This window comes from Neopsephotus bourkii, unplaced genomic scaffold, assembly GCF_033783945.1.
Source record: "Neopsephotus bourkii isolate Nb327-2 ecotype Australia unplaced genomic scaffold, CSIRO-AGI_Nbou_v1 NB_1792, whole genome shotgun sequence".
In the NCBI taxonomy this organism is placed as follows: Eukaryota; Metazoa; Chordata; class Aves; order Psittaciformes; family Psittacidae; genus Neopsephotus; species Neopsephotus bourkii.
Genome location: NW_026902266.1, coordinates 11,873,268 through 11,897,085, shown reverse-complemented (window position 1 = coordinate 11,897,085; position 23,818 = coordinate 11,873,268). Strand labels below are relative to the sequence as shown.

At 36.8% G+C, this 23,818-nt stretch overlaps 1 protein-coding gene across 1 annotated transcript in view; it reads left to right on the top strand.

Annotated features, from left to right (window-relative positions):
- Positions 1-23,818, top strand: part of SBF2 (SET binding factor 2) — a 260,129-nt gene that overhangs the window by 115,530 nt on the left and 120,781 nt on the right. Inside the window, exons 4-6 of the mRNA XM_061380465.1 lie at positions 12,656-12,766; positions 14,421-14,531; positions 16,309-16,414. Of these exons, the coding sequence (XP_061236449.1) occupies positions 12,656-12,766; positions 14,421-14,531; positions 16,309-16,414 (328 nt within the window). The remainder of the gene's footprint in view (positions 1-12,655; positions 12,767-14,420; positions 14,532-16,308; positions 16,415-23,818) is intronic.

Below are 23,818 nucleotides of genomic sequence, written 5' to 3'. Positions count from 1 at the left end.
CCATGAAACGTGGTGTCCAGGGCTTGAAATGAAATCTGGACAATACTTTTCACAGTCATACTGTTCAATTTTATTTTTTTTTTACCTAATGATATAACTTGCTAAGACAACAGTAAGATTAAATTTCAAAAAAAGGAGAATTACTTCTTTTTCAGTACCCTTCCCCTGGTAAACCTTGCTGATACACAAGACTGGTCAAAAGTCAGCTGAAGCAGAATCTCCTTGGCAAAGTCATCTTCACAAAAACCTGGAATTAACCACTTGAAAGTTTCTGTGGTTAATTAAACTGCAAAATGAAAATAAACTAATTTCTTAGCTTGTGAATGCTAGAAGGGAACTATCAAGTCTTTATTGAGCCTTTTGCATAATAATACAAGAACCTTTTTCACCTTTTCAGGCTGGGTCTGAGAAGGCTACTTCTGTCATTCTGGTTCCCTTTGTTTCTGTTTTATCTGTTTGTTAGAAGATAATTCGTAAATAAATGCTGCCTGTAAAGCAAGGAGCTTGTATTCACATGGTATATCTAGGTGGTACCTATGATAGCCTGGGGTGCAAGATTAATGTAGAAACTGTAAAAGCTACCTAGAGAAAAGTATTCTCCCTCTCTGAAAGCCCTGGATTCACTTTAATCTCTTGGCAGTTGCATGTCATAACAAGTTTTTCAGAGAAAAGCACAGGCTCTAGTAATCAGCTGATGGCCTATTTTCAACTTCCTACTGCTGGAGAGAAAATAAAATACTGTTTTATTTGTTGACATCTACGAATCATACTTTGCATTGTTTCAGTATTGTCATTCTGAACTGACCTGGCATTTATTATCTGCATGGATGCTGGTCAGTTTTATTGGTGATCAGCTCTCATAAAGGTGTGACAGTATGTCAAAAAGATTGATATTCCTTTTAGTGTGGTTAGTACTCCATATCTGTACTCACAAGGAAGGTGAACACATGTTATTACATTAAATACAGGAATAAAACTCACTTGATGCTATGGATGCAGGTTATACAGCTTTTCCATACAGTCCTTCATGAATTGTTCTGTTTTACAATGCTAGTCTCAGTTGTCCAAGTTACATTTCTTAAAGCTATACGAGAATATGTTCCTTGTCTAAGATTAAAATGAAACATTTGAAAATTTGACCTTAACAGGAGTCTGTCCTGGATTCAGCTGTAACAGTTATTTTTCTCTTTCTTAGTGGCTGATGCAGTCCTGTGTTTTCAACTTTATTCTGAGAACAATGCTGATAACACACCAGTGTTTTAGTTGTTGCTAAGTAATGCTTACCCCAATCAAGAACTTTCCTTTCTCTCATGCTCTGCCAGTGAGGAGGGGCACAGGAAGCAGGGAGGAAGCAAAGACAGGAACCCTGACTCAGACTAGCCAAAGGGGTATTCCATACCACAGCACCAGTATGTAAACTAGGGGGAGTCACCGAGAAGGGCAGAACGCTGCTTGTGTTGGGCTGGGTATTGGTTGGTGAGTGATGAGCAATTGTGTACTGTGCATCACTTGTGTTGTTTTTTTTTTCTTTCCCTTTTTAGTTTTATATTATCTCCCCTTATTATTTTATTATTATTATTAGTAGTAGTAGTAGTATCAGTTTTGTATTATACCTTAGTTATTGGACTGTTCTTATCTCAACCATTGGGCTTTGCATTCTTTCGAATCTCCTGCCCACCCTGCCAGGAGTGGGGTGGAAGAAGAGGGGAAGTGAGTGAGTGGCTGTATGGTTCTGAGTTATTCTGGCTGGATTTAAACCACGACAGAGTCTAGAGTTTGGAGCATGACTGTGCAACTAGAGGCAGTCTGATAATGAGTTAATGACAGTAAAGCTGTTGTCATTTAAAGACTTAATTTAGTATGTTTCAGGAGAGTTCTGTGTGCAAGATTTCTCTCTGACCTCAAGTTTCTACAGATAGAAAGTGTAAACAATTCTGAGATACTGCACTGTTTTCTCCTTCCAGCTTTTTATGTCTCCAGAACGTGCTTGGTCTGATCCACATTTCTGTCTGGCTTAAGGTGCCATTTAGATGTTATAGGGAATAGGGCCGGATGCCATACTGACTTGTATCTACAGGAATTAGGAGGAGAATATGTCAAAACATCCCTGTTTTGTCTTCTGTCATAGTGCCATGAAGAATTTTTTTTTCTGGTGTTGGGTACCCACCTCCCCATTACTGTGTTCTAATTGTTGCTAACTTCAAATCTCATTGGTTTCAAGAAGACTTTGTCATATCAGCCAAAGAAGTAGTATGCCTAGCTTATTTTAATGGCGACAGAAGCTGGAAGCGGTTGAGCAACCAAAGGGTATTCAGAAGAATCTCAGATCAACAGAATTCACCTATAAAACTAATATACTCTGTGTAACTTTAGCCATAAAAAAAAAAAATCATACATATATTCGTAAATACATAGAATCATAGAATAGTTAGGGTTGGAAAGGACCTTAAGATCATCAAGTTCCAACCCCCCTGCCATGGGCAGGGACAGCTCACACTAAACCATGTATAGTTCTGTGTGCTATATACGCCATCTGCTAAAAGGTTCTTATTTCTAACAGCAATTTCTGAATGTTACCACTTAGCACACAAAGCCTTGATTTAATACATTTGACTCAGCAGATACTTCTACTGACCTCAGCCGTGCTTCTTACTAGTTGCACAGTTAGAATTTATACTAACAATGCTTGGAAGAGCACCATAGATAGAATCTTTTTAAAAACTGTTGACTCACTTCATTTGGGAACTTAATGGTCAAATTGTATGTTGCTGTGCACTTCAAAAGAAATGTATCCTCTCTCCCCAACCCTGCCAGCAACAAATCAGAGAATGATTTATGCCAGTAACTGAGCCTGTGCAACTGCATTTCTTGCATTACGAAAAATCTGCTCAATGAGGTCAGCACAAAACCCCAAGCATTTGTTTATAACAATCTTACTACAAGATTGTATCATTCTTGTGTGTTGTCTTAAGCATGTGTATGTTAAAACATTGTGATCACAAAGTTGCTAAGATTAAATATATCACTCTGGAAAATGCATGTAATTAATAATTCACAACTCTTCCATTTCCATTTCCTGCTGTTCACATTGTCTTCCTCTCTGCTCCTCTGCAGAAAGAAATCATAAAAATCCCAAACTATAAAACATCGCATTCAAAACATGCACAAATAGTTTTCCGAGTCAAGGGAAAATACTGTTGCAGGGTGCAAAAGCTTGTTTTGGGGAGATTTAGACTGGAGTAAGAAATTCTTTCCTGTGAGAGTGGTGAAGCACTGGAACAGCCTGCCCAAGGAATTTTTGAATGCGCCATCTCTGGTAGTGTTCAAGGCTGGGTTGGATGGGGCTTTGAGCAACCTGGTATCCCTGCCAATAGCAGGGGGATTGGAGCAAGTTAATCTTGATATCCTTTCCATCCCAAACCATTCTATGATATGTTTGCAATCTTTGCATAGTTTTCTTTTTTATTGATAGAATACCTACCGTACATTACTATAGGCTTCTTAGTCATGTTTTGAAATGACAACGAGCTGAGTGGTTTGGTTGATACACTGGAGGTAAGGGTTGCCATCCAGAGGGACCTTGACATGCTTGTGAGGTGGGCTGATGCCAGCCTTAGGAAGTTTAACCATGCCAAGTGCAAGGTCCTACACCTGGGTTGGAGCAATCCCAGGCACTGCTACAGGCTGGGCAGAGAAGAGATTCAGAGCAGCCCTGCAGAGAAGGACTTGGGGGTGCTGGTCGATAAGAAACTGAACATGAGCCGGCTTCAGTGTGTGCTCGCACCCCAGAAAGCCAACCGTATCCTGTGCTGCAGCAAAAGGAGCGTGACCAGCAGGTCGAAGGAGGTGATCCTGCCCCTCTACTCTGCTCTTGTGAGACCTCACCTGGAGTATTGTGTGCAGTTCTGGTGTCCTCAACATAAAAAGGACATGGAACTGTTGGAGCAAGTCCAGAGGAGGGCCACGAGGATGATCAGGGGACTGGAGCACCTCCTGTATGAAGACAGGCTGAGAAAGTTGGGGCTGTCCAGCCTGCAGAACAGAAGGCTGCGTGGAGACCTCATAGCAGCCTTCCAGTATCTGAAAGGGGCCTATAGGGATGCTGGGGAGGGACTCTTCATTAGGGACTGCAGTGGTAGGACAAGGGGTCCTTACCTTGGGGGCAGAGCCTTCGGTGACACGGTTTAGTGTGTGGTATCCCTGCCTATGGCAGGGGGGGTGGAACTAGGTGATCTTAAGATCCTTTCCAAAGTCCTTTCCTATTCTATAATGCTGTAAAATCAAGATAATTTCTTTTGTGCTCGTATAATTATTCCAGCACAAGTTTAGCTGCAGTGGTATGATTCTCTGCACATAGACAAGCCATGAAGTAGATCTATTCACCTGTGGTTTTAGTTCAGTACAGCAGGGAGGATGCAGATTTGTATTCTGGAGGCATCGGCTAAGTTTATTTTAACTTTTGTACATGTGTTAGAATTTATTGGATACGTGTGTTTGTATTATCTGAAAATTAATTAAAATGAAATTATGATGAATTTTTTTTGGCCTTTGGTGGTTAATAAACCAACTAAGAGTGTATTTGGCTGCAAATAAGTCCAGCAGAGAATAAGTCACATGGAGAGAAAGGGATCTGTCCCAAATGAGCAATTGGCACAAGATTACTAAAGCAAAGTTTAAGTAATTTTTCTGGAAATAAGAAATTATGCATGGTTTCTAAATCTTCTTTACTGAGCAGTTAGTAGAAAAACAGTGGGCTTGCTGAACTTGGCGCAATTTCACTGCAAAATTTTGCATAGGGCAAACTGGTTTTGGCAATTACAATGAAGTACTAGAGTGAAAATTTCTTAATGAGATGTTCATTCTCTCTCTAGAACTGGATGAATTAATAAAAGTACAATTTTAATTTCACTTTCTGTTCACATTTGATTTTGAGTTTCAGAAAATGCCTGCCAGCTTCCACCTTCACAATTGGGAAGCTACATCTAACAATATATGTTTTCTAACTTTTTGTGCCTCAGTTTAGAATTATTTTCTTCAGTCTGACATAAAGAGAAACCTAATTTTTCTCTGCTCAACATTATTCAGAACTAAATGCAGTGACTTCAGTGGCATATGCCTCTGCTGTGGAGAGGTATGGCCAGCATGCCTGGATTGTCTTCGTATCTGGAAGTGCGTAGAAGTTCTAACAAAGGCAATTCATAGAGGTGGTTCAAAGACTCAGAAGGACATAGTGGTTCCCACCTAAGGAAGTCAGAGCTGGTGTAGGTGAATAGACACCAGGATAGACACCTGGTAGTCTTGGAGAGTTGGATAATGGTTTGAAGTTGTTTTATCTAGGAACCTTCAGTGTTGGAGATTTGATAAGTGGCAGATTTGTTCATACATATTCAAGTATTAAGATACACTAACTTCCGAAGTTGGGGTGAAAAGACAGGAAAGGAAGGATACTTACAGTTCATGTGTGCTAGAATTCAGCTCCGTGTTGATGGAGGAAATGCTGATGTGTTCTCAAGCTGCATACGTCCCTTAACCTCAACTACATTCAGCAGTAGAAATATTTTTTACTATATTGGTGAGTCATTTTCATTTTTAAAAATTGACTTCAGTTCCTAATGTAGATTTTGGCTAGATTGTTATTTTTAAGTGAAATGTCAATGTTTGGAAGCAGAGCTGACATCTTGAAATGATTGTTCTTGCACAATTATGTTAATAAAAGTTCAAGAGGAAACGTGAAAGCCTGAGAGCTAGAACAGGGCAATGTTGAATAAAAAAAGATAAGGATAATATGAGTAAAATTGTCTGCTGTCATTTGTTTTCTTGGTTGCCGGATCTTGTCTTTTAAATGAGTTGCACTTTTTCACTGGCGTAGCACAAAATCAGTCACCTTTTTTCTAGTAAAATTTTTAATATAATTTCTTAAGCTGAAATTGAGACTTGCATAAAAATGTCTGTTTATGTGCTGATTTTGTACATGCAGTACTTAAGGACATTCAGGGTCAGCCGAATACATTTGACAGCAGCAATCTTGCACTTGCAGTAGCTTTTATGAAAGTAGGTGGGAAGCAGAAAGTTACGTTTTGTAATCCACTGCCACATGAGGGAGAACTTGGAGTGTGAGACCAACCCTTATCAGATATTGGGTGATCCACAGATTTTTTTAAACTTTGACATAAATCTACAGGAAATTAAATAAATTCATAGCTAAAAAGAACTATTTGCTTGTAATGTGAATGCTGTAATTTATTTTTTTTTTCTCTATTCCACATACCTGAGACCAAGTCTAAAACCATGAATGATACTAAGTCAGCGTAGGTTTTAGATATTTATAAATGCGTAAGGGTTTTTTATGCAGAGAGAAAAGAAAGAAGGGAATAAAAAATAAGTTTGTAATCTCTTAACTGATTTCCTGCCCCGTGTGTGTGTGATTTAGGTATCAAAAGAGAATTAATGTATCTTGAAGCTGTTGACTACCAGTGAACACTGAACATAATAATATAGCTGAAAAGTTGCAGTATTTTATAATCAAAATAATACTGTGAAAGTGTATAATTAAATAAAATACATTGAAATATGTTACATACGTTACTTGGAAGAACATAAGAGTTATCACTTGGGACCAGAAGGAAAAGACATCTTGCACAATATTTTGTCTCTGTGGAGTGAATGTCTAGGGATTAACAGAGAAACACAGCATACGTAATATATCCATGAGTGGTCCCTCCTCTGCCTCGACAGTTCAAGGACCCACTGAGCCAAATATACCTGGTGTATGTTTAGTAATCCCTGTTAATTCCATTAGCTTGCCCTGTCTTCTTGGGACTCTTGTCTGCATTTTTATTACTACCATTCTGTCGCACAAGAGTTTCGTAAGTCAAATAACCGTTGCTTGAAGAGATACCACCAATTGTTTGTTTTGAGCCTATTTCAGTTAGCATGCTGATCATGGTGGCTGTTTTTGTTATTTCTTAATACTAACTGTGAATGGCCATTTTACTTTGGTAGTTTGGATTTTGGTTTGATTTTCAGGAGCCCAGTGAGATTACTGATGCCAGCAGTAAAAAGTGTATAAAGAGTAAAACAGAGCAATAAGGGTAGGGTCTGCTGCAAAGGACTTTCTAACAGCTTTCCTGTAACTTCAATTGGTTGAGCTTTTGTCATGTTTCATGTAGTGTTACTACTTCTGTTTTGGCAAGCTAGCACACAGCGTAGCTCTAAAGAAATTTCCTATGCTCTTTGATGCTAAGCATGGACACTAAACACTTAGGCTGTTCTTGTCCATACAAGATGTCATCTGAAACTCACAGTTTTCAACTCTGAACATATATTTGTGATAAAGCAAAATGCACTGGGTAGAGGATATCTCAGGACTACTTCATTTAACCGTTGTGCCTGCTTAAGTTATGCTGAGTAGCACATACAGGGCATACTGGAGAAGCAGGAGACTGCAGTGAAGTTTTGAAATGGTATCAGTCGCATGTTGTTAAGCTAAGCCTGTGCACTTGGTATTGTATGCCTTCATGGATTCGCAGTGTTCATTACATTTCCTTTAATGTATCCTTAAATAGTCTGGTGTGGGTACTGACTTGGGATAGCTACATGGCTACTCTGCTCTTGTGAGACCTCACTTGGAGTACTGTGCAGTTCCGGTGTCCTCAACATAAAAATGGTGTCCTCAACATAAAAGGGACATGGATCTGTTGGAACGAGTCCAGAGGTGGGCCATGAGGATGATCAGGGGACTGGAGCACCTCCCATATGCAGACAGGCTGAGAAAGTTGGGGCTGTTCAGCCCGGAGAAGAAAAGGCTGCGGGGAGACCTCCTAGCAGCCTTCCAGTATCTGAAGGGGGCCTATAAGGATGCTGGGGAGGGACCCTTCATTAGGGACTGTAGTGATAGGACAAGGGGCAATGGGTTAAAACTTAAACAGGGGAAGTTTAGATTGGATATAAGGAAGAAATTCTTTCCGGTTAGGGTGGTGAGGCACTGGAATGGGTTGCCCAAGGAAGTTGTGAATGCTCCATCCCTGGTGGTGTTCAAGGCCAGGTTGGACAGAACCTTGGGTGGCATGGTTTAGTGTGAGGTGTCCCTGTCCATGGCAGGGGGGTTGAACTTGATGATCTTAAGGTCCTTTCCAACCCTAACTATTCTGTGATTCTGTTCTATGATTCTATGACTTGTCACTTGCTCTGTTAAAATCTGTAAATAATTTTTCCGTAGTACCCTGTGTGTAGCATATGAAAAAAGTATTTAATGCACATTACAGTTGTAAGAAATCTTTAGGTTGTCTTTGACACCAATTTGAGGATATTATTATTATACCTGATTTTTTTTTTCTAATACCAAGCTTTCAAACTCTTATCTCATTACAGTGTACTTGATGAAGTCCTGCACAGTGTGCCCAGTTGTCCTTATGCTTCTTTTATAAATGTAGAGGGGCTTCTAAAGCAAAAGAACGCCAAAATAAACAATATTTAATGTGTATAAAACCCCCAAGTATCTGATTTTAACTGCATGTATTAGAAATATATTAAATTTTTTCTAGCCTGTGGATCTGGAAAGTCATGCCTGATCTGTTGGTAGGTAACTCCAGTTGTCAGTATCTTGCTCATTAAAGAATTCTTGAATAATTAGTCTGAATTTGTCTAGTTTGGGCTTAATGCCATGAACATCCTTTGGCTAAACTGAGGAACAAGTTGTGCTCAGAAACCAAGCAAACAAATAAATAGCAAAGTGATGATGAACTGCTGATCACAGTTAATTTTTCTGAACTTTTGGTTGGCAGTCAGGGTATTAATGTTATGGGGTTTTTTTAATTACTTGGTCATGTGAACTTTTATTATTTTGTGAGATTTTTTCAAATGCTTGCACAAATGTGTTCATTAATTCAGATATTTTTATTGACTAAGTTTCTAAGCTATAAAGTGATGCTGTTAGTTCAATTAGTTGGTATTGTACATTTACCCTATTGCTGTAGGTCACGAGTATGTTAAATGGCTACTTCTCATGATACAAGAAAAAAGGCAACAATCTAAATGAGAGATATAAGGGAAGTCCCATAACAGCGTACCAGGTACCATTGCCATCATCTTCCAATCAATATAAGTACAAAAGAAAAACTATAATAATCAACTAGATTAAGAAAAAAAAGCAGTATTATCTTACATAATCAATTTAAATTAATCTTTCAGTTTATATATCCTTCACATGCAGTTATTCTTAATTTAGTTGTAAATGGAATTCTGTATTTATAAAATGAAAAGGTATTGATTGAGGAAAAAAATGCAACTAACTCTTTTATTAGTTTCTATTACAGAATATTTTCTCCTAGATGAGAAAAGGGAAAAAGATGAAATGTGCATGTGCCTGAGCAAAAGTATAAATTGAAAGAGTTAGGTTTATGGTTTTACCGCTTTGTATTTAGTATTGCTACAGAATGCTTATGCTTGAAAAGTATGTTAAAAGTCATGTGTTTGAAATGATTATCTACTTAGTCTACTGACTCCCAATAATGTGCCTGTGTGCCTGTCAGAAAGTTGAGCCGTGGAGGAAATATGGCTAGTCACGTTGCATTTTCCTGTCTTTTATGAAGTAAGAGATTGTTTTTATAATATAAATGATTTATCCATTCAACATTGTGCTGCTATTGTGCTCATAAAGTTTTAAATTAAATCTAATTATGAATTAATTCAAGACTTGATCTGATGTTGAGTGGATTTTATGAAAATGGTCTTTTATAGAAACCTATTCCCTGTCTATGCACCCTTAATTTTCATTATCTTAGTACCATATGAATATAGAAAAACTTCCATATTCACTTGTCTTTAGAAATGTGGATCATGTTTTAATTTCATTTTTCCTAATGTTGTCAGGATAGCCAGAAGCTGTTGCTGTTATGCCTAGAATTCATAATTGACTCTTAAGAACAGTTGATACACTAAACTTTTGTCAATTTTATCTTTAGTGGAGTGTAACCACTAAACTATAATTTAAAAATACTTCTTGTATTTTGGGGGTAGGGATAGGGAACTGTAATTAATGTAAAAGCTCTCCCTGTCAATATTATAATGGATGGAAGGAAATAAATGAATGTGTGGGGCATGTGACTGTTGAGTTACTGTGTTTCTCTATTAATTTATAAGTCACAATTCTAAACTAGAAATGAGATGCAGACTAGACTAAGTCTGTACATTGTGTATGTAGTGATTGCCATTTAAGTAAGAATTTATGTACAAAGGCAAGTATGTGTATATATGTTGCTATGCCAATTGTTTTATATTTGGTTTGAAAATATTATCCATATCTTTTAGTTAAATAACTTGGTTATTACAAACCTAAGTACTGTCTTTTTAAACTATTTTTACTTAAATATGGAATTATTTTTTAGATAGTAAGCTGTCTCCAGGTCAGGGCATTCCTGAGCTGCTGGAGATGGAGAGAGAATGCACTGGAGGAATGACAACACTAAGCTATAGATGAACATTTTTTTCTGGCTTAGTGCAGCCATCGTTACATGTTTTGGGTTTTGTGTGTGCGTGTGTGTGTGCGTGTGTGTTCAGGGTTTTTGAAATCTCTTGCTGAGAAAAAGGATTTTATAGTATAGATCAGTACCACTTAACTTTTATGTCCTGAAGAATCACAGTGACAATTTTCCAAGAGCTACAGAGTCTTGTTTATTTTGTGTATAACCCCATTTTTTTTAGTGTTTGAGTTTCTTTTGGTATACATGTAAAATATTACATGCCCTTTTTTGTCTATGTGATAATGAAAATAGAGCACCAGGGTGCATGTGCATATACATATACCTATGTATGTTACTCTCAGAGGGGTTTGTGTGTGAGCAGTACTTTAGCATAGGTTGACACAGGACTTGATTGTAGTTGAGCAGCTTCCAAAAGAAACGTGCCCAGTTTCAGGACGCAAGCCTGAAAGGCCAGTTCTGACTTTTGGGTGAATGGGCAATGCAGGTCAGGTTAGGAAGTAGCTCTTCAATACTCTTCAGCTATCAGTGCAGCTTCTAGCTGATACCCAGCTACTGGGCCTTTTCAGAGTGACCTTTTCAGTTTGGTGCTAGAACTGAGGAAAGCATTTATGTAATAAAACGCAGGTCTTGGCGTGGAGGCAGAAATGATTAAGTGGTTTATGGATGATGATGGTTGCTGCCTGAAAGCTAATGTCTTCAGCTGCCACCATTTGGCTTTGACCAAGGCACACAGGACTGTGCAGACGGGACTGGAGAGGGTAGGAGTGTTATATATTTTGTTTCAGTAGAAGGTAATTTAGGTTAGTTAAACCAAAACTGCTCTTGAAGAAAGCTGTTTAGTTTCCAACTAGAACAATTATGCTGTAGGGCAGTGCTCTTCCAGCTTTTTTGATTGTACTCTCCTGTCAATAAAATTCCCACATGAAGCTTACTATAACTGAACATTTTTCATATTTAAAAGGATTAAGTCAGCTTTTTAAGTACTTATATAATTGTTTTAACTGCTTTTATTTAGATACATGTGTTTGCTTAAAGAAACCGTATGTTCTAAACTGAGATTGTGAAATAAAGCTCATGAACTCACAGCATTCCTGGCATTTAAGAACATTTCTATCAGGCTTCTTCCATTTAGTAGAAAAGTGATGTTGGATTGTTGGTTTTTGTTGTTTTTGGTTTTTTTTTTTTTTTAATAAACTGAAATGATGACTAGTAACATGACAAAAATAGAAGGCAGGAATGGAATGTTGTCATATGGAAAGGGAATGGAAATGGAAGTAATTTTTCTCGTAGTCCTAATTAAGATAGTGTAGTGACTTTTGCTTAGAAGAATGCTTGGTGAGGAACAAATAAAGTATTTAGAAATTTGGTGGGTGGTACGGGATTGGAGAAAAGTACATGCAAAAAATTGGAAAGCACAGACTTTCTGTAATTTGAAAACTGACTCAGTTAATCAGTTTGTCAAAGATTTGTGGAATTCTAGAAATGAAAATATTTAGTGACATCTTTAGTTTTGGCCATGAATAATGATAAAATATTTGTGATTGAAATGTCAGAACTGGCGAGTAGGTTCTAGCAACTTGCATAGTATCGTTAGCAACTGCAAGGTCATTTGCACTGAACCTCTGTTTTTCTTTTTTTTTTTTGTCTTCTTTCTTTTCTTGTAACAGAAATTTGGTGTCTTAGAAGTTGGAAAGATTTTTTTGAGAAATCTGAATTAGTTTTCTTGTGAAGAAATTCTTCTAGATTCCAAATTCAGTAGGTCAGGCTGGAGATTACTTCATAGCTCATTTTAGTTGTAACAGTGGAATTTATGTAAGAAATTTAATACATGAATGTTATTTGTGTGTTTAGATTACGGTTGATGGTAAATCAGCTAACACTCTGATGTGAAAGGATCCTGTTCTGTAATCAGTTTCACTAATGCATGAAACAGGGAGCATTTAATGTGAAACTTTGTCGTGTTAAACTGCTGTCTAGAAGAACTTTATTTTACGTACGTTGGTGCATGAATTCCCAGATGAGTTTTAACAACTCCTGTTAGTTGACTTCATTACCACTTTCAAATAATGCATTTTCTTTAATAAAGCTTTGAGAAATGTTAACTTTTTGAGAATGCTAACATTTCAGCATGAGATTTCTTTCTTTTTATTAATTGCAGTGTTTCTGTTTTCAAGGGAAAAGAAATTGAAGGTGAAGAGGAGTCTGGTTTAATTCCGCCTGCAGAAGTATTTGCTCCTAAAAGTCTGGTGTTGGTGTCCAGACTAGATTATCCAGAAATTTTCAGGGTAAAGAACTTGCAATTGCCATTTATAATATATGTCAGCAGACAAATCTGGTTTTAATGAGAAGCAGTGACAGTACTTTTGATTTAAAACATCTCAGGATTGAATTGGGAATTTAAAAGTAAAAGTAGTCTTAGATTGAACTAGATAAAATTCAATGTCGGTGACAGTAAATAGCCCCCATAGGTTAAAGCAGTGTTTTTTTACCCTCCAAGCAGTTTTAAATTTTCACAGAAGATGAAATAGAGATTTTTTTTTTCTGGGCTTAGTTTACTGTATAATGAAGGGAATTATTAGGACCAAACCATACTTGCTCAGGTAATAACAATATTTGATTAGATATATAATGGCAAATCAATGGCAAAACCCTAGTTTTTTCTCCATATCAGAGGTAGAATGTCAGAGTCTCTTCTAGAGCAAATTAAGATTCATGGCAGAAGTTTAGAATTTTGGATTACTTTCAGCTGATGAAATATGACTGGTCTGAGATAAATGAAAGGCTTAAATTTTTATTAAGCTAATACATATTAACAGAAACAAATATAGTTCAGTTTACAGATCAAAGGCAGGAAATCATTCAACAGCTGTCATTAGACATTAAGAATGATTGTACCGAGTGAGATTAGAAGTCCATGTAGCGCAGTATTTTGTCTTTGATAGTGGCCCATGGCAAATGCAAAGCAATGTGTGTGAAAATAGGGAAGGCTGTAGAAATAATTCCACAAAATACTTTCCTAATTCAGTGTGAATTATAGTTAAATAACATCCTGAACCAGAGGTGTCAGTTGTATGCAGTTTTTTTTTCATATTTGTCCAGTTTCTTAATGCTTAGATTTTACAACAATCCATGGCAAGGAATTTCACAGCTTAACTATGTGTTATATGAAAAGTTACTGTTGGAATTATTTCTAAGAGAATTCCTAAAATATTTGCTGATTTATCAGAATAACAACAGATAAAGGACACCAAAAGGATGCTAATAACTAAGTAATTTATTTCATTTTTCTATCGAAGGCTTCTTAGAATGCAGTGTTGAATCATCTTATGTTAAAGTATTAGTAAAAATGATAGTTGTATCTGTCATTTCTCATTCAAAACTGGATCCATGAAAAAAAACCCAAACAAAATGCTGAACTGTTAATATACTGTTAATTTTAAAATAAAATATATTCATATTGAAACAATTAAGAATGTAAGTGATGTATGGAATTGTTGATCCCTGATGCTAGTCTTTTTTAGTCTCAAAAGCTCATTGATTCGTCAAAGTCTTCTGCTCTGGAAACAAGTCAGTGTTAGATCCATAGAGTTCAAAGCACAGATAAAGCTATACTGCTTTTGTAATTTTTAAAAGTAACTTGTAGTAAACCACTTTATGTGTGATGAACAAAGCACAAATTTTAAACATGGTTTTTCTTTTAAGCAAAGAATGTATCTACACCTGCCAGCACCATACGTCCCTTCTAAATAGCCAAACTGTTTTTTAAAATGAATGATTGTTTTTGTAGCAAATTACCCTGTCTTTGCTGGAAGTTACTCTGCTACATTAACAACTATTAAGACACATGCATTTAAAAAGAATTATATACATAGATCTTCAAGTAATTTGACATCTGCCTTCCCTGTATAGCAGTTTAATGTATTTTGTGTACCTTTCTAGGCTTGCCTTGGCCTGATCTATACTGTGTATGTGGATAGCCTGAATGTGTCACTAGAGACACTCATTGCAAATCTGTGTTCATGCCTTGTCCCTGCTTCTGGAGGGTCTCAGGTAAGTGGGGAGGAAAAAAAGAAAAAAAGGTATTTTTCCAGTTAATTTAATTTATGAAGAAAACAAAAAATAAATTCTTGAAATGCTTTTGAAGGAAAAAAGATCATAGTTCAGCTCAGTGCTTTCACTGTGGCCTGTGAGGGCTTTCCCTGTGGCCTATCTTCTAAAGACAGCAAAAATTCCATTCCAGGATAAGGTCAAAGGGTTAATTTTGTCAGTGAGTTGGCTCTTTACAAGCCACAATAACAAATCATGCAGTTTGTGTAAGTTTAGTTCTTAATAATAATGAGTGTTCAGGAGTATTTCTGCTAGCTAAAGATTTTTTTAAAGGGTTTTTTTCTTTGCCATTTCTTAACATGTCCTTCATTTTAGCCCATTTCCCCATGTCTTTTCTTTGATGCAGTTCAGGATTCCACTGGTCTTTTTTGTTGGTAATTCATTTGAATTTCTGCTTTCATAACATTTGGAAAAAATGCTAAAAAAATAACTTAAATGTGGTTTTCTCAGAGGTAAATATTCCAGGTAGCCGATGCATTAAAAGTAAGAAAAAGGGTTTTAAACAAACACACTTCTTTCTGCTTTTTACCTATGCTTTCTGTAAGCAGAAAGCTTACAGATTTGATTTAAATAAACTATTCTTCTACATTTGTGCGTTTCTGACAAGACAGTTGGGTCTTAACTTGTTTGGCCTTCACTTTATGCTGTAACACTACTAGGAAATTGTATTCTTATCATGAAATGCATCTGGAAACTAAGTATGCAAATGGCAATATTCTAAAGTCAGTTTCATGCACATTTTCTCACACTTCCCACCCTACGTATGCATTAACAACCTTCTTGAAATCCTACAAATCCCTAATTCTTTTTTGATTTTCCCATAGCCCTGACTTGTAAGGATACAATTGTAATTTCTCTTAGTGCTGTAAGTGCCAAAATGTCCTCTCATCATAGTCAGGATATACCCTATTGCTCTCCAGGCAGCCATGGTTTTTTGCATTCTAAGCCTTTTTGTTCTGAAGGGGAGTAGTTAGATTGTATCTTCTTATCAGAAACCCTCTTTTCCAGTGGTATTTGAACCTCATATTACAGGTTTTGGTGATTCACTTGAGCATCTAGCTTCTCTTCTGTCCATCTCCCCCCACCCCACCCCTCCCCTCCATCTAGAAATGTAGCTTTACCCAGGAGCTCTTTCCGCTGCTAGAAGAGGGAGAAAAAGTCACGCTCATGTGCATTAATTAAAACCAAAGTTTTACTTTAGTATGCAGAGCAGGAATGTAGGAGTAGCAAAAGTGTCTTCTTCCCATGTATCACAAGTATGTTCATACTTAAATCATGTATGCAGACAGTAGATCCTGAAAAACTTCACTTATTTTCTAAGTTATTCTGGTTTTAGGCTTTGGGAGTTTTGCGTTTTGGTTTTGGGCTTTCTTCTGAAGGTGTTTTTAACGTATTATTATTAATACGTATTTATTTAACGTATTATTTTTAACGTATTAACGTATAAATGTAATATTGAATGCTTTCAAAGCTGTTACTACTTAACTAATTAAATGTAAATGCAAGGAAGGCACAACCTAATGCTAGTCCATTCAAGAAGCATTGTCCTCAAATTGTATTTCAGATGTCTGTAGGTCAATTCAGTTATTCTTACTGACTTTCAACTGCTGTATGAAGAATAAATAATTTGTGCAGGATGAATCACTGATGTGTATGAAACAGCCTGTTTATTCTATATGAATGACATTTATACTCAATTAAAAAATAATTCTTTCCACAGAAGTTGTTTTCTTTGGGAGCTGGAGACCGACAGCTGATCCAGACTCCTCTACATGATAGCCTTCCTGTTACAGGCACCAGTGTGGCTCTTCTCTTTCAGCAACTGGGTATGTCTAGGTCTGCTTTGAAAAAAGAAGTATATTTCTAAATTACAGAATGAGGTATTTTCTGTCTCATCCAGTTCAGGTCATGTGCTGGGAAAGCTACATGGTAAATATTAAATTCTTTTGCCTGAAAAAATGATAAATGGTGTTGTTATACCCTCATCAGACAGTCATATAACCTTTCTGTAAATCCTGCTTGTGGTAGGTTATCTCCAATATTATCTAGTATCTGTAAAGATTGCCCACCCTTTGGATACTGTAGAAACTCCAAACATAAACACGGAAGTTAATAATAAAACTAGTGTAACTGAAAAGGTTAGAAGAAAAAAATACCATGAACTGATATTGGTACCAATGTGGAATTTGTATTATTCTGTTGTTACGTGTTGTTCCCTGTTTTTCAAGATCATCTAACACAATACTCATCAAATTCTTTACTTGTTTGTTACAATTACAACATCGTGTCGCTATTACCTGGATACCTCAATACTAATCTGTTTCATCAAATTTTAACACTCTGTTAGTCATCTTTCCATTGGTTTATGAAGTGAACTTGAAGCACAGACCTGTAGCCGTCATTAACCTTGCTTAGTCTCAAATAATCAAATGGCCTCAGAATATGTGTCCTATAATAAATGGACTATGAAAATGTATGCAGACTTGAAAAAGAGTAGCGAAGAGGAGTAAGAGTTTACATCACAGGAAGCAGTACCAGATCTGATGACCACAATGCCATCCACTACTGATAAGATACAATTGTATCCTTACAAAAAGAATATTATTCCAAAAGGAATATTACAATTTTGTTGATAGCAGTTTAAATTAAAAAGCATGGCTAACATGGTATAGATGTTTCTTATCCTCACCACAGTCCCTGAGGTTTTACTTGGCTTATTATGTCAAGATTCATTAAGGTTACTCTGATCAGATAGCAGGTAATGTTTTGAACATGGATAAGCCCAACAACTTCTCCTTTTTTCTGAAGATACAAAATATGGTGTGAAGTACCATATATGTAATATGATATACCATCTGGTATGGTGTGTTTGTTTTGCAAGTGTGGTATATGGTACCTAAGTTGAGGTAGTTGATTTTGGTGATTGTAGTGAAGGTTGTTATAAATTCACGGTTGTGAAAATGTTAAAGAAAGCAAAGCTTTTAGTTAGTGCTTGGATAGGCTAGCCACCATGTCTTGGCTTCTGTAAGGCAAATTGAGATTGTAGTATTTTGTCATGGGATCAGTCTGAGAAAGACAATGAAGGCAAATAATCTGAAGTCATTGTATGCATCAGATTTATAGAGGGAACCTCTATAAAGATGGAATGGGAATGTAAACATGGAAAACTGAGGACCATCTTTTCCACTTGGATTCTTAGTAAGAGCATGTTTGCATGGGTTTTTTAAAATTCCTTTCTGTGTTTATAAAACTGAATTATAAAACTTTCATATGAGAACATAAAATTGCTTTGGCACACATAGGATTTAAGTAAATATTATTAATCATATGTTATTAATGGGTAAATGTATACAGATGGATGTTATGTAACTTTCTGAAGATACGATAGCAGAGTACTGAAGAGTTTTTGGAGTGTAACCGGAACTCCTAGATTGTTGTGTTAGCAATCAGTGATTTTTTTACCTTTGTATTTTGAAATTGCTTAATTCCTTATTAGCTCATATACGCTTTCCAGTACCTATACCACTAGTTTACTCTTTGTTGACCATCTCATCTTTCTTTTTCTATTCTCCATTAGCCTTCCTGTAAACAGTCTGGTTTCTGTGGGTTTGCTGCTCCTCTGCTTTTTCTTCTTCCCCTTAGTTACAGTAGATATTTGGAGGTGTAGTCCCTATTGGGTTTTGGTGCCTTGTAAGAAATACAGGAGTCAGTAAGCCCATGCTTACCAGGTGCCATTTCCAGTTATGGTTCAGAGAAGGACATGAAAATCAGCAGAAGGGGAGGGGGAGACAGAGGGAAATACAGAAGGAAAACTTGCCTGTTGTTTACAGTTCTGGTCAGTGACACTTCATCTGGCCTGAAGAAGAGAGAAATTGAAGAAAGTATGTGATTATAAAACTTGGCAAATCTTCAGAAAGAGAAGCTATAGGCTTACATCCTGTTTCCCAAAAGGGATCATACAGGTTTGTAGAAAAAAGAGAGTTGTGTCAATACCCCTTCTTTTCTGCCATGGCATAATTTTCTGTCTTACAAGACTATAAAAAATATCAGGAAGAGCTTGTCTAAGGGTCTTGTGTAGGTCTTCCTGTCTGTATCCTATTCTTTGGTGTGATGAGAATGTTACTAGTTGCTTGGGAACAGGTCTGAAATTAAGGAATAGGCAACTAAGTTGGCAGGTACTTTATTTATTTTTTTGAAGCAGTTACTTGAACCCTTTGCAAGAAGGACTTTATTTTTCCCAGCTCCTATTTCTGACTACTGCTCTTTTATTTTATTTCCTGCGCTTATTTTTGAGATTGTGCCTCAGTTCCCAGCTGATATCCAGTTCAAAGTTCTTGTGTTGTTTAACTATCTGGGACTATAGCACAATGGTAGAATCACCTTTAAGGACACAAATTAAAATATGTTTGTTTTTTCATAGTATACATGCTTTACGGAATATCACATAGTTCATTTCACATGTAGGTGGTGGACTGTCATCATCTTCTTAAGGCCAAGGTTTGTTAATGCTGCTAAATTTCTGTTTGGATTAAAAAAAAAAAAAAGTCATTAATACAGCTACATATGTCTGTTTGCAATGGTTGTTGAATATAAAAAGAGGACCTGGAAATATGGACAGACTGTTTCAAATAAATTCTCATTTATTCTCATTTTTCATATAGTCTTATGAAACGATTAGAGGCAGTGAGTCCAGAAGGATGTGGTAGAACCCATGAGCTCATCCTTTGTAAAAGTTTAATTTTCTCAGCCAAGGCCTAATCCTTTACTCTGAAGATCATAGTTGAGCTTTTCAGAGGCTTCTTGTACTTTTTGAAGCTCTATTCATACTAGCTCTGTTCCTGTCATTCCATTTGAACAGCAGCTGACTGAATATTTATCTCTACCAGCCTGGGCAAAAGCATTCTACTTCTGTTGTCCAGTGTGGTGTTTGATAGTTACTTTAATGACAGCTGTTATCACATCAAATGCTTGTGTTTAGGACACAATTATTTACTAGGCTGTTTGTCAAGTAACTACATGTTCAGTTATTTCTCTGCTGGTACAAGTCACTCAATCCTGTTTAAGTTATTATTAGGAAATTGAAGAGTAGCTAGAAAAATATGCATGAACAGTACAAATTACCTGTTTAAAAATAGCTCTTTCTTGAGGAGGGTGGGCAGAAAGACAAAATTCAGCACTATGAATAGATACAAAAGTAATTTCAACATTTATTTTGAGAAATATTGTGCAAGAGTAGTCTCATCATGGTTTTTCTGCTTGGCAGGATAATACTGTGTCAGTGGATGACCCTCCCTGTATTACCAAGTTTGCAGCATATCTGGAAATAGACCTTATTTGTATTTAGGCGTTAAACTACAGCTGGAAAAACATCCCCAGAGGTTTTAAGCTCAAATAATAAGGAAGAGCAGTGCTTGACATGTTAATTTTTTTATTATTTGTTTTTTTCAAATTAAGAAGAAAAGATTTGTATATATTGGGAATAACATGACGAAAGCCAAGCCTGTAGCTGGATCACGACACATAAAAATTACTTCATCAGCAAGAATTAGCTCAGAAAACAGTAATTGTAAAGTTACTTTTAAAAATTATCTGTGGTAGCTGTAAGACTTTCAGTACTCTTCTATTTCTCGTTGTCTGTTAGTAAGATGGTAGGTATGTATAAAAGTTTCAAAACACAGTAGCCTTCTTCAGGCTCTCCCAGAGGAAGTTTTGGTTATATTTCACTTTCACTTTATTAACAGTACATTCCTGTGTTTCTGTTGTAAGCTCTTTTTATTTCTCCAAACCTGAATCCTGCTGGCAGTATGGTTACTCAGTGCTGCCATATTCAGTCATATTTTATCATTTTGTGTGTTCAAAAATTTGGGGAGAAGATCTTACTTAATTACAACAGCATTATTTTATTTATTTTTTTAATGAAGTTAGGCTCTTCCATCTCTGTTTGAAGTAGCTATTTTACAGGTAGATGGATTTTAAACTGACTGACGTGCACTTTACAAGTTTGGTTAACTCATTAAAACCCACATTTTTTTTGTTTTTTAAATGGTCCTGTTGTTGTGCCAGTAACATTCAGCTTATGTTTTGCTCTCAGAAGACTTGAAATCTCCATTTAGCCTGATAGTTCAGCAGCCTCTGTCCTTGGTTCTTACAGGTATTTCCTTTGAAAGCTAATGTCAGGGCCCTGAGCTCATCATCAGCCTGACGAACCTCTACTTGCAGGGTTGAGCTGCCTGTGCTCAAGGTCAACATTGATGTAGCACAGCTGTGCAACCTTTGCTCTCACTGTTGAGGAAGGAGCTGTAGGAAAGATGTGAGAATGAAGTGTCTGTTGACCTCTTAGCTTGGATGCCATACTGAAACTCAGGCCATGGCCTTGGTCCTTGCCTGAGCCATGTTGCAAAGATACTTTTGCCTGTCAGCATACCTGTCTGACCTAGATCTTCACCTGTGGACTGGACATCAAAACATCATTTTGCATTTCTGATAGTCAGTAGCAAGCAGGATGCAGATATTTTACCCAGTTGTACAGTGTTACGCCTGTGGATATTGGTTCCAGTCTCTGTTCTCAGTGACTCTGGAATTTGACTTTCTTGCTAAGCTAGCATAAATCATCTTGTTGCTCCTTCACAGATAGTCTTTAACTTTCACAGTTGCTGGTTCTTTTAGCTTTTTAGAATGTATAAATCAAGTAGAGGAACTGTATTCTGGACTACATGGTGCTGTTTGAGAAAGACCCCAATTGTATTAAAAGAATTCCACTTCCAGTACTGTGACTGGAACTACTTAATTCTTCAGTTTCAGAGGACAGTAGAGTTCAGCATACAAAACCTCAATGCTGGCTTAAGTCAAAGGATGCATGTTGGCTAGTGGCATATTACAGGAATGACACTTGCTTCTAGTTTGTTTTTCCTGTAAAATAGATGTATGTGGTCTTTAGTTAAACTCCAGGAAAATTATTCATAAAGAAGCATAAGGTTAGTGACAGATCATAATATTTTTAGCTGCTAATTACTACTGCTTATATTATTGCTAATAACTTAAAATAAATTTTACTTTTTTTCTTTTTAAGAATGATAAACCCAGAAATTTCCTCTACTAGCCCGGTACACAGCTAGCTATGGTAGCTGAAGTTATGAAAGTAAGACTTGGCAGTCATGGTTGTGAAAGGTTAATCTGCAGTAACCTGTGAAAGTTACTGTGAAAGTCAAAGGTTATCTGCAGTAGTTTGTGCCTAGGGAAAGCAAACCTGGTTGTCTTGAATGATTGGGCAGTTAGTCTTTCACAGAGGGATTAGATGCCTGAATTCCTTGGCTCTTGCCATGATGGAGGAGCTTGTATAGAACTGTTGATAATGTAAGTTGGAACAGACCCCTGAAAGTCAAAAGGTCCAACCCTGTACTCTAAGTAGGTCTACTTTAGGGACAGATCAGGTTGGTCATCTAAACATGAATTGTGGAACAACTGATACATATTAATGTTTAGGAGTTTGAGTATTTCTTCAGGCTGTGGGTAAAAAGATGTGAAAAGTTCTTACCTTTATGTTTGTAAACATAATGTCTTGGCATATGGCTTAATCTCTAACAGCCCACTTTGATATATAGCTTGGTCAATTCTTGTTCAGCTCTCCTGAAAGACCTCTGAGTCTACAGCAAGTTTTTTTCTTCAGCCTAATGTTTAACTGAACAGGGGTATCCATGGCTACCTGTTGAAGTTTCTTTGACTTCACTTTTTATAGTGAGAGTTATTATTTTATATTATTTTATAGATCTGCACTCTTACTTGTTACACCTTAAATACTTCCTAAGGCAGATGGATCTTATATGGAAATACATTTAATATGAAGCTTGTTCAATTTGGGATTGTCTGATATGCTCATGGTGGAAAAAGGCTGGACTCTTTCACTGTTTACAGATCCTTAAGTCCCATATTTCCATATCCAGGATATATTAAAATATCCAGAATTTTTGCTTTTGACTAAATTTGTTGACATGTTGAAGAATGTTTTCTGTAATATAATAGTTTCTCATTATTTTAATTCTGGTTTGGGGGAGGTACAATGTTCAGCCTCTTATGTAGTGTACTTTATGCCAAGAGATCACTGCATCAAATTACTGTATAAATGGGAAAAGACATTCCTGATAAATACATATGTGTATCTGTATGGCTGGGAAACATTATGAAAGGGTCACTGCACAGTCAGCATGTGAGCTGGCTTCAACTTGTTGACTAAGAAAATCCTAGTGTCTTCAACATAGAGCAAGAATTTTTTGCATTTTAATACTTCATTATGTTCAGAAATAATGTAAGGGCAGCTAAGCAGTGAGAGATTTATGAAGGGACCAAATGCAGCATTTTCAGTATAGTAATGCCTAAATGTGTGAGATGCACAAAGTGTGGATGTGATGCACTTTCTGCACATACCTCATGTTTGTGATGAGACTTCAGTCACATGAACCAGATTTGTTTGTTATCTCTGTCCAGTTTTTTGCAAACTTCTTACTCAACTCATTGTTTGTTTTCTTTTCATGAGATGTCATGTATCTTGTAATGTGCATATATATACATCTTTTGTTGGAATTCATGTATGATTTAATTAAAGGAAGACAGTTTTATTGAAGTATAATCAAGAAACTTCTAATCATTCTTTGATCTTAATGAATTATATGCTCTCCAGGCTGTGGAACCTGGCACCACATGTTGCATGAGTGGATGGTGCTGGCTTATGCTGTAGTTTCAGTTTAAATCCCAATGGCCAGTGAGCTGCGATTAGCTCTCTAACCCAGCAAAAAAGAATTTGCCGTTCAAGCTTTCCAAGTAGATTTGTGTAGTCTGTCAAAGAACAAATAGATTACCAAGGGATTTGATGTGGCATTTACTGGTAATGGGCCCTTACTGCTGCAACAGGGGAATAAAAAGAAAGTATTCTTTTAGATGCTGTTGGAAATAAAAGGATATTGTGGTCGTGAATTTAGTACAGGGACTCTTATGCACTCCCAACTAGGTGCACTGCGTGGACAGTCACTGAGGCTTCATTTCCCCAGCAGCATAAACTGCCAGGCAGCTGACCCCATTTGTGAATGTCCATATCCAGCTGCATAATCCTGACCCATCTCCTGTGCTGAAGTGGTACTTGGCTCACCCATGCTGGTATTTTATCTCACCAAGTTAACAGAAAATATTTGAAGGGTGGGAGGAGGAAAAGTCACATCTGTTTACTGTCAACAGTCTCA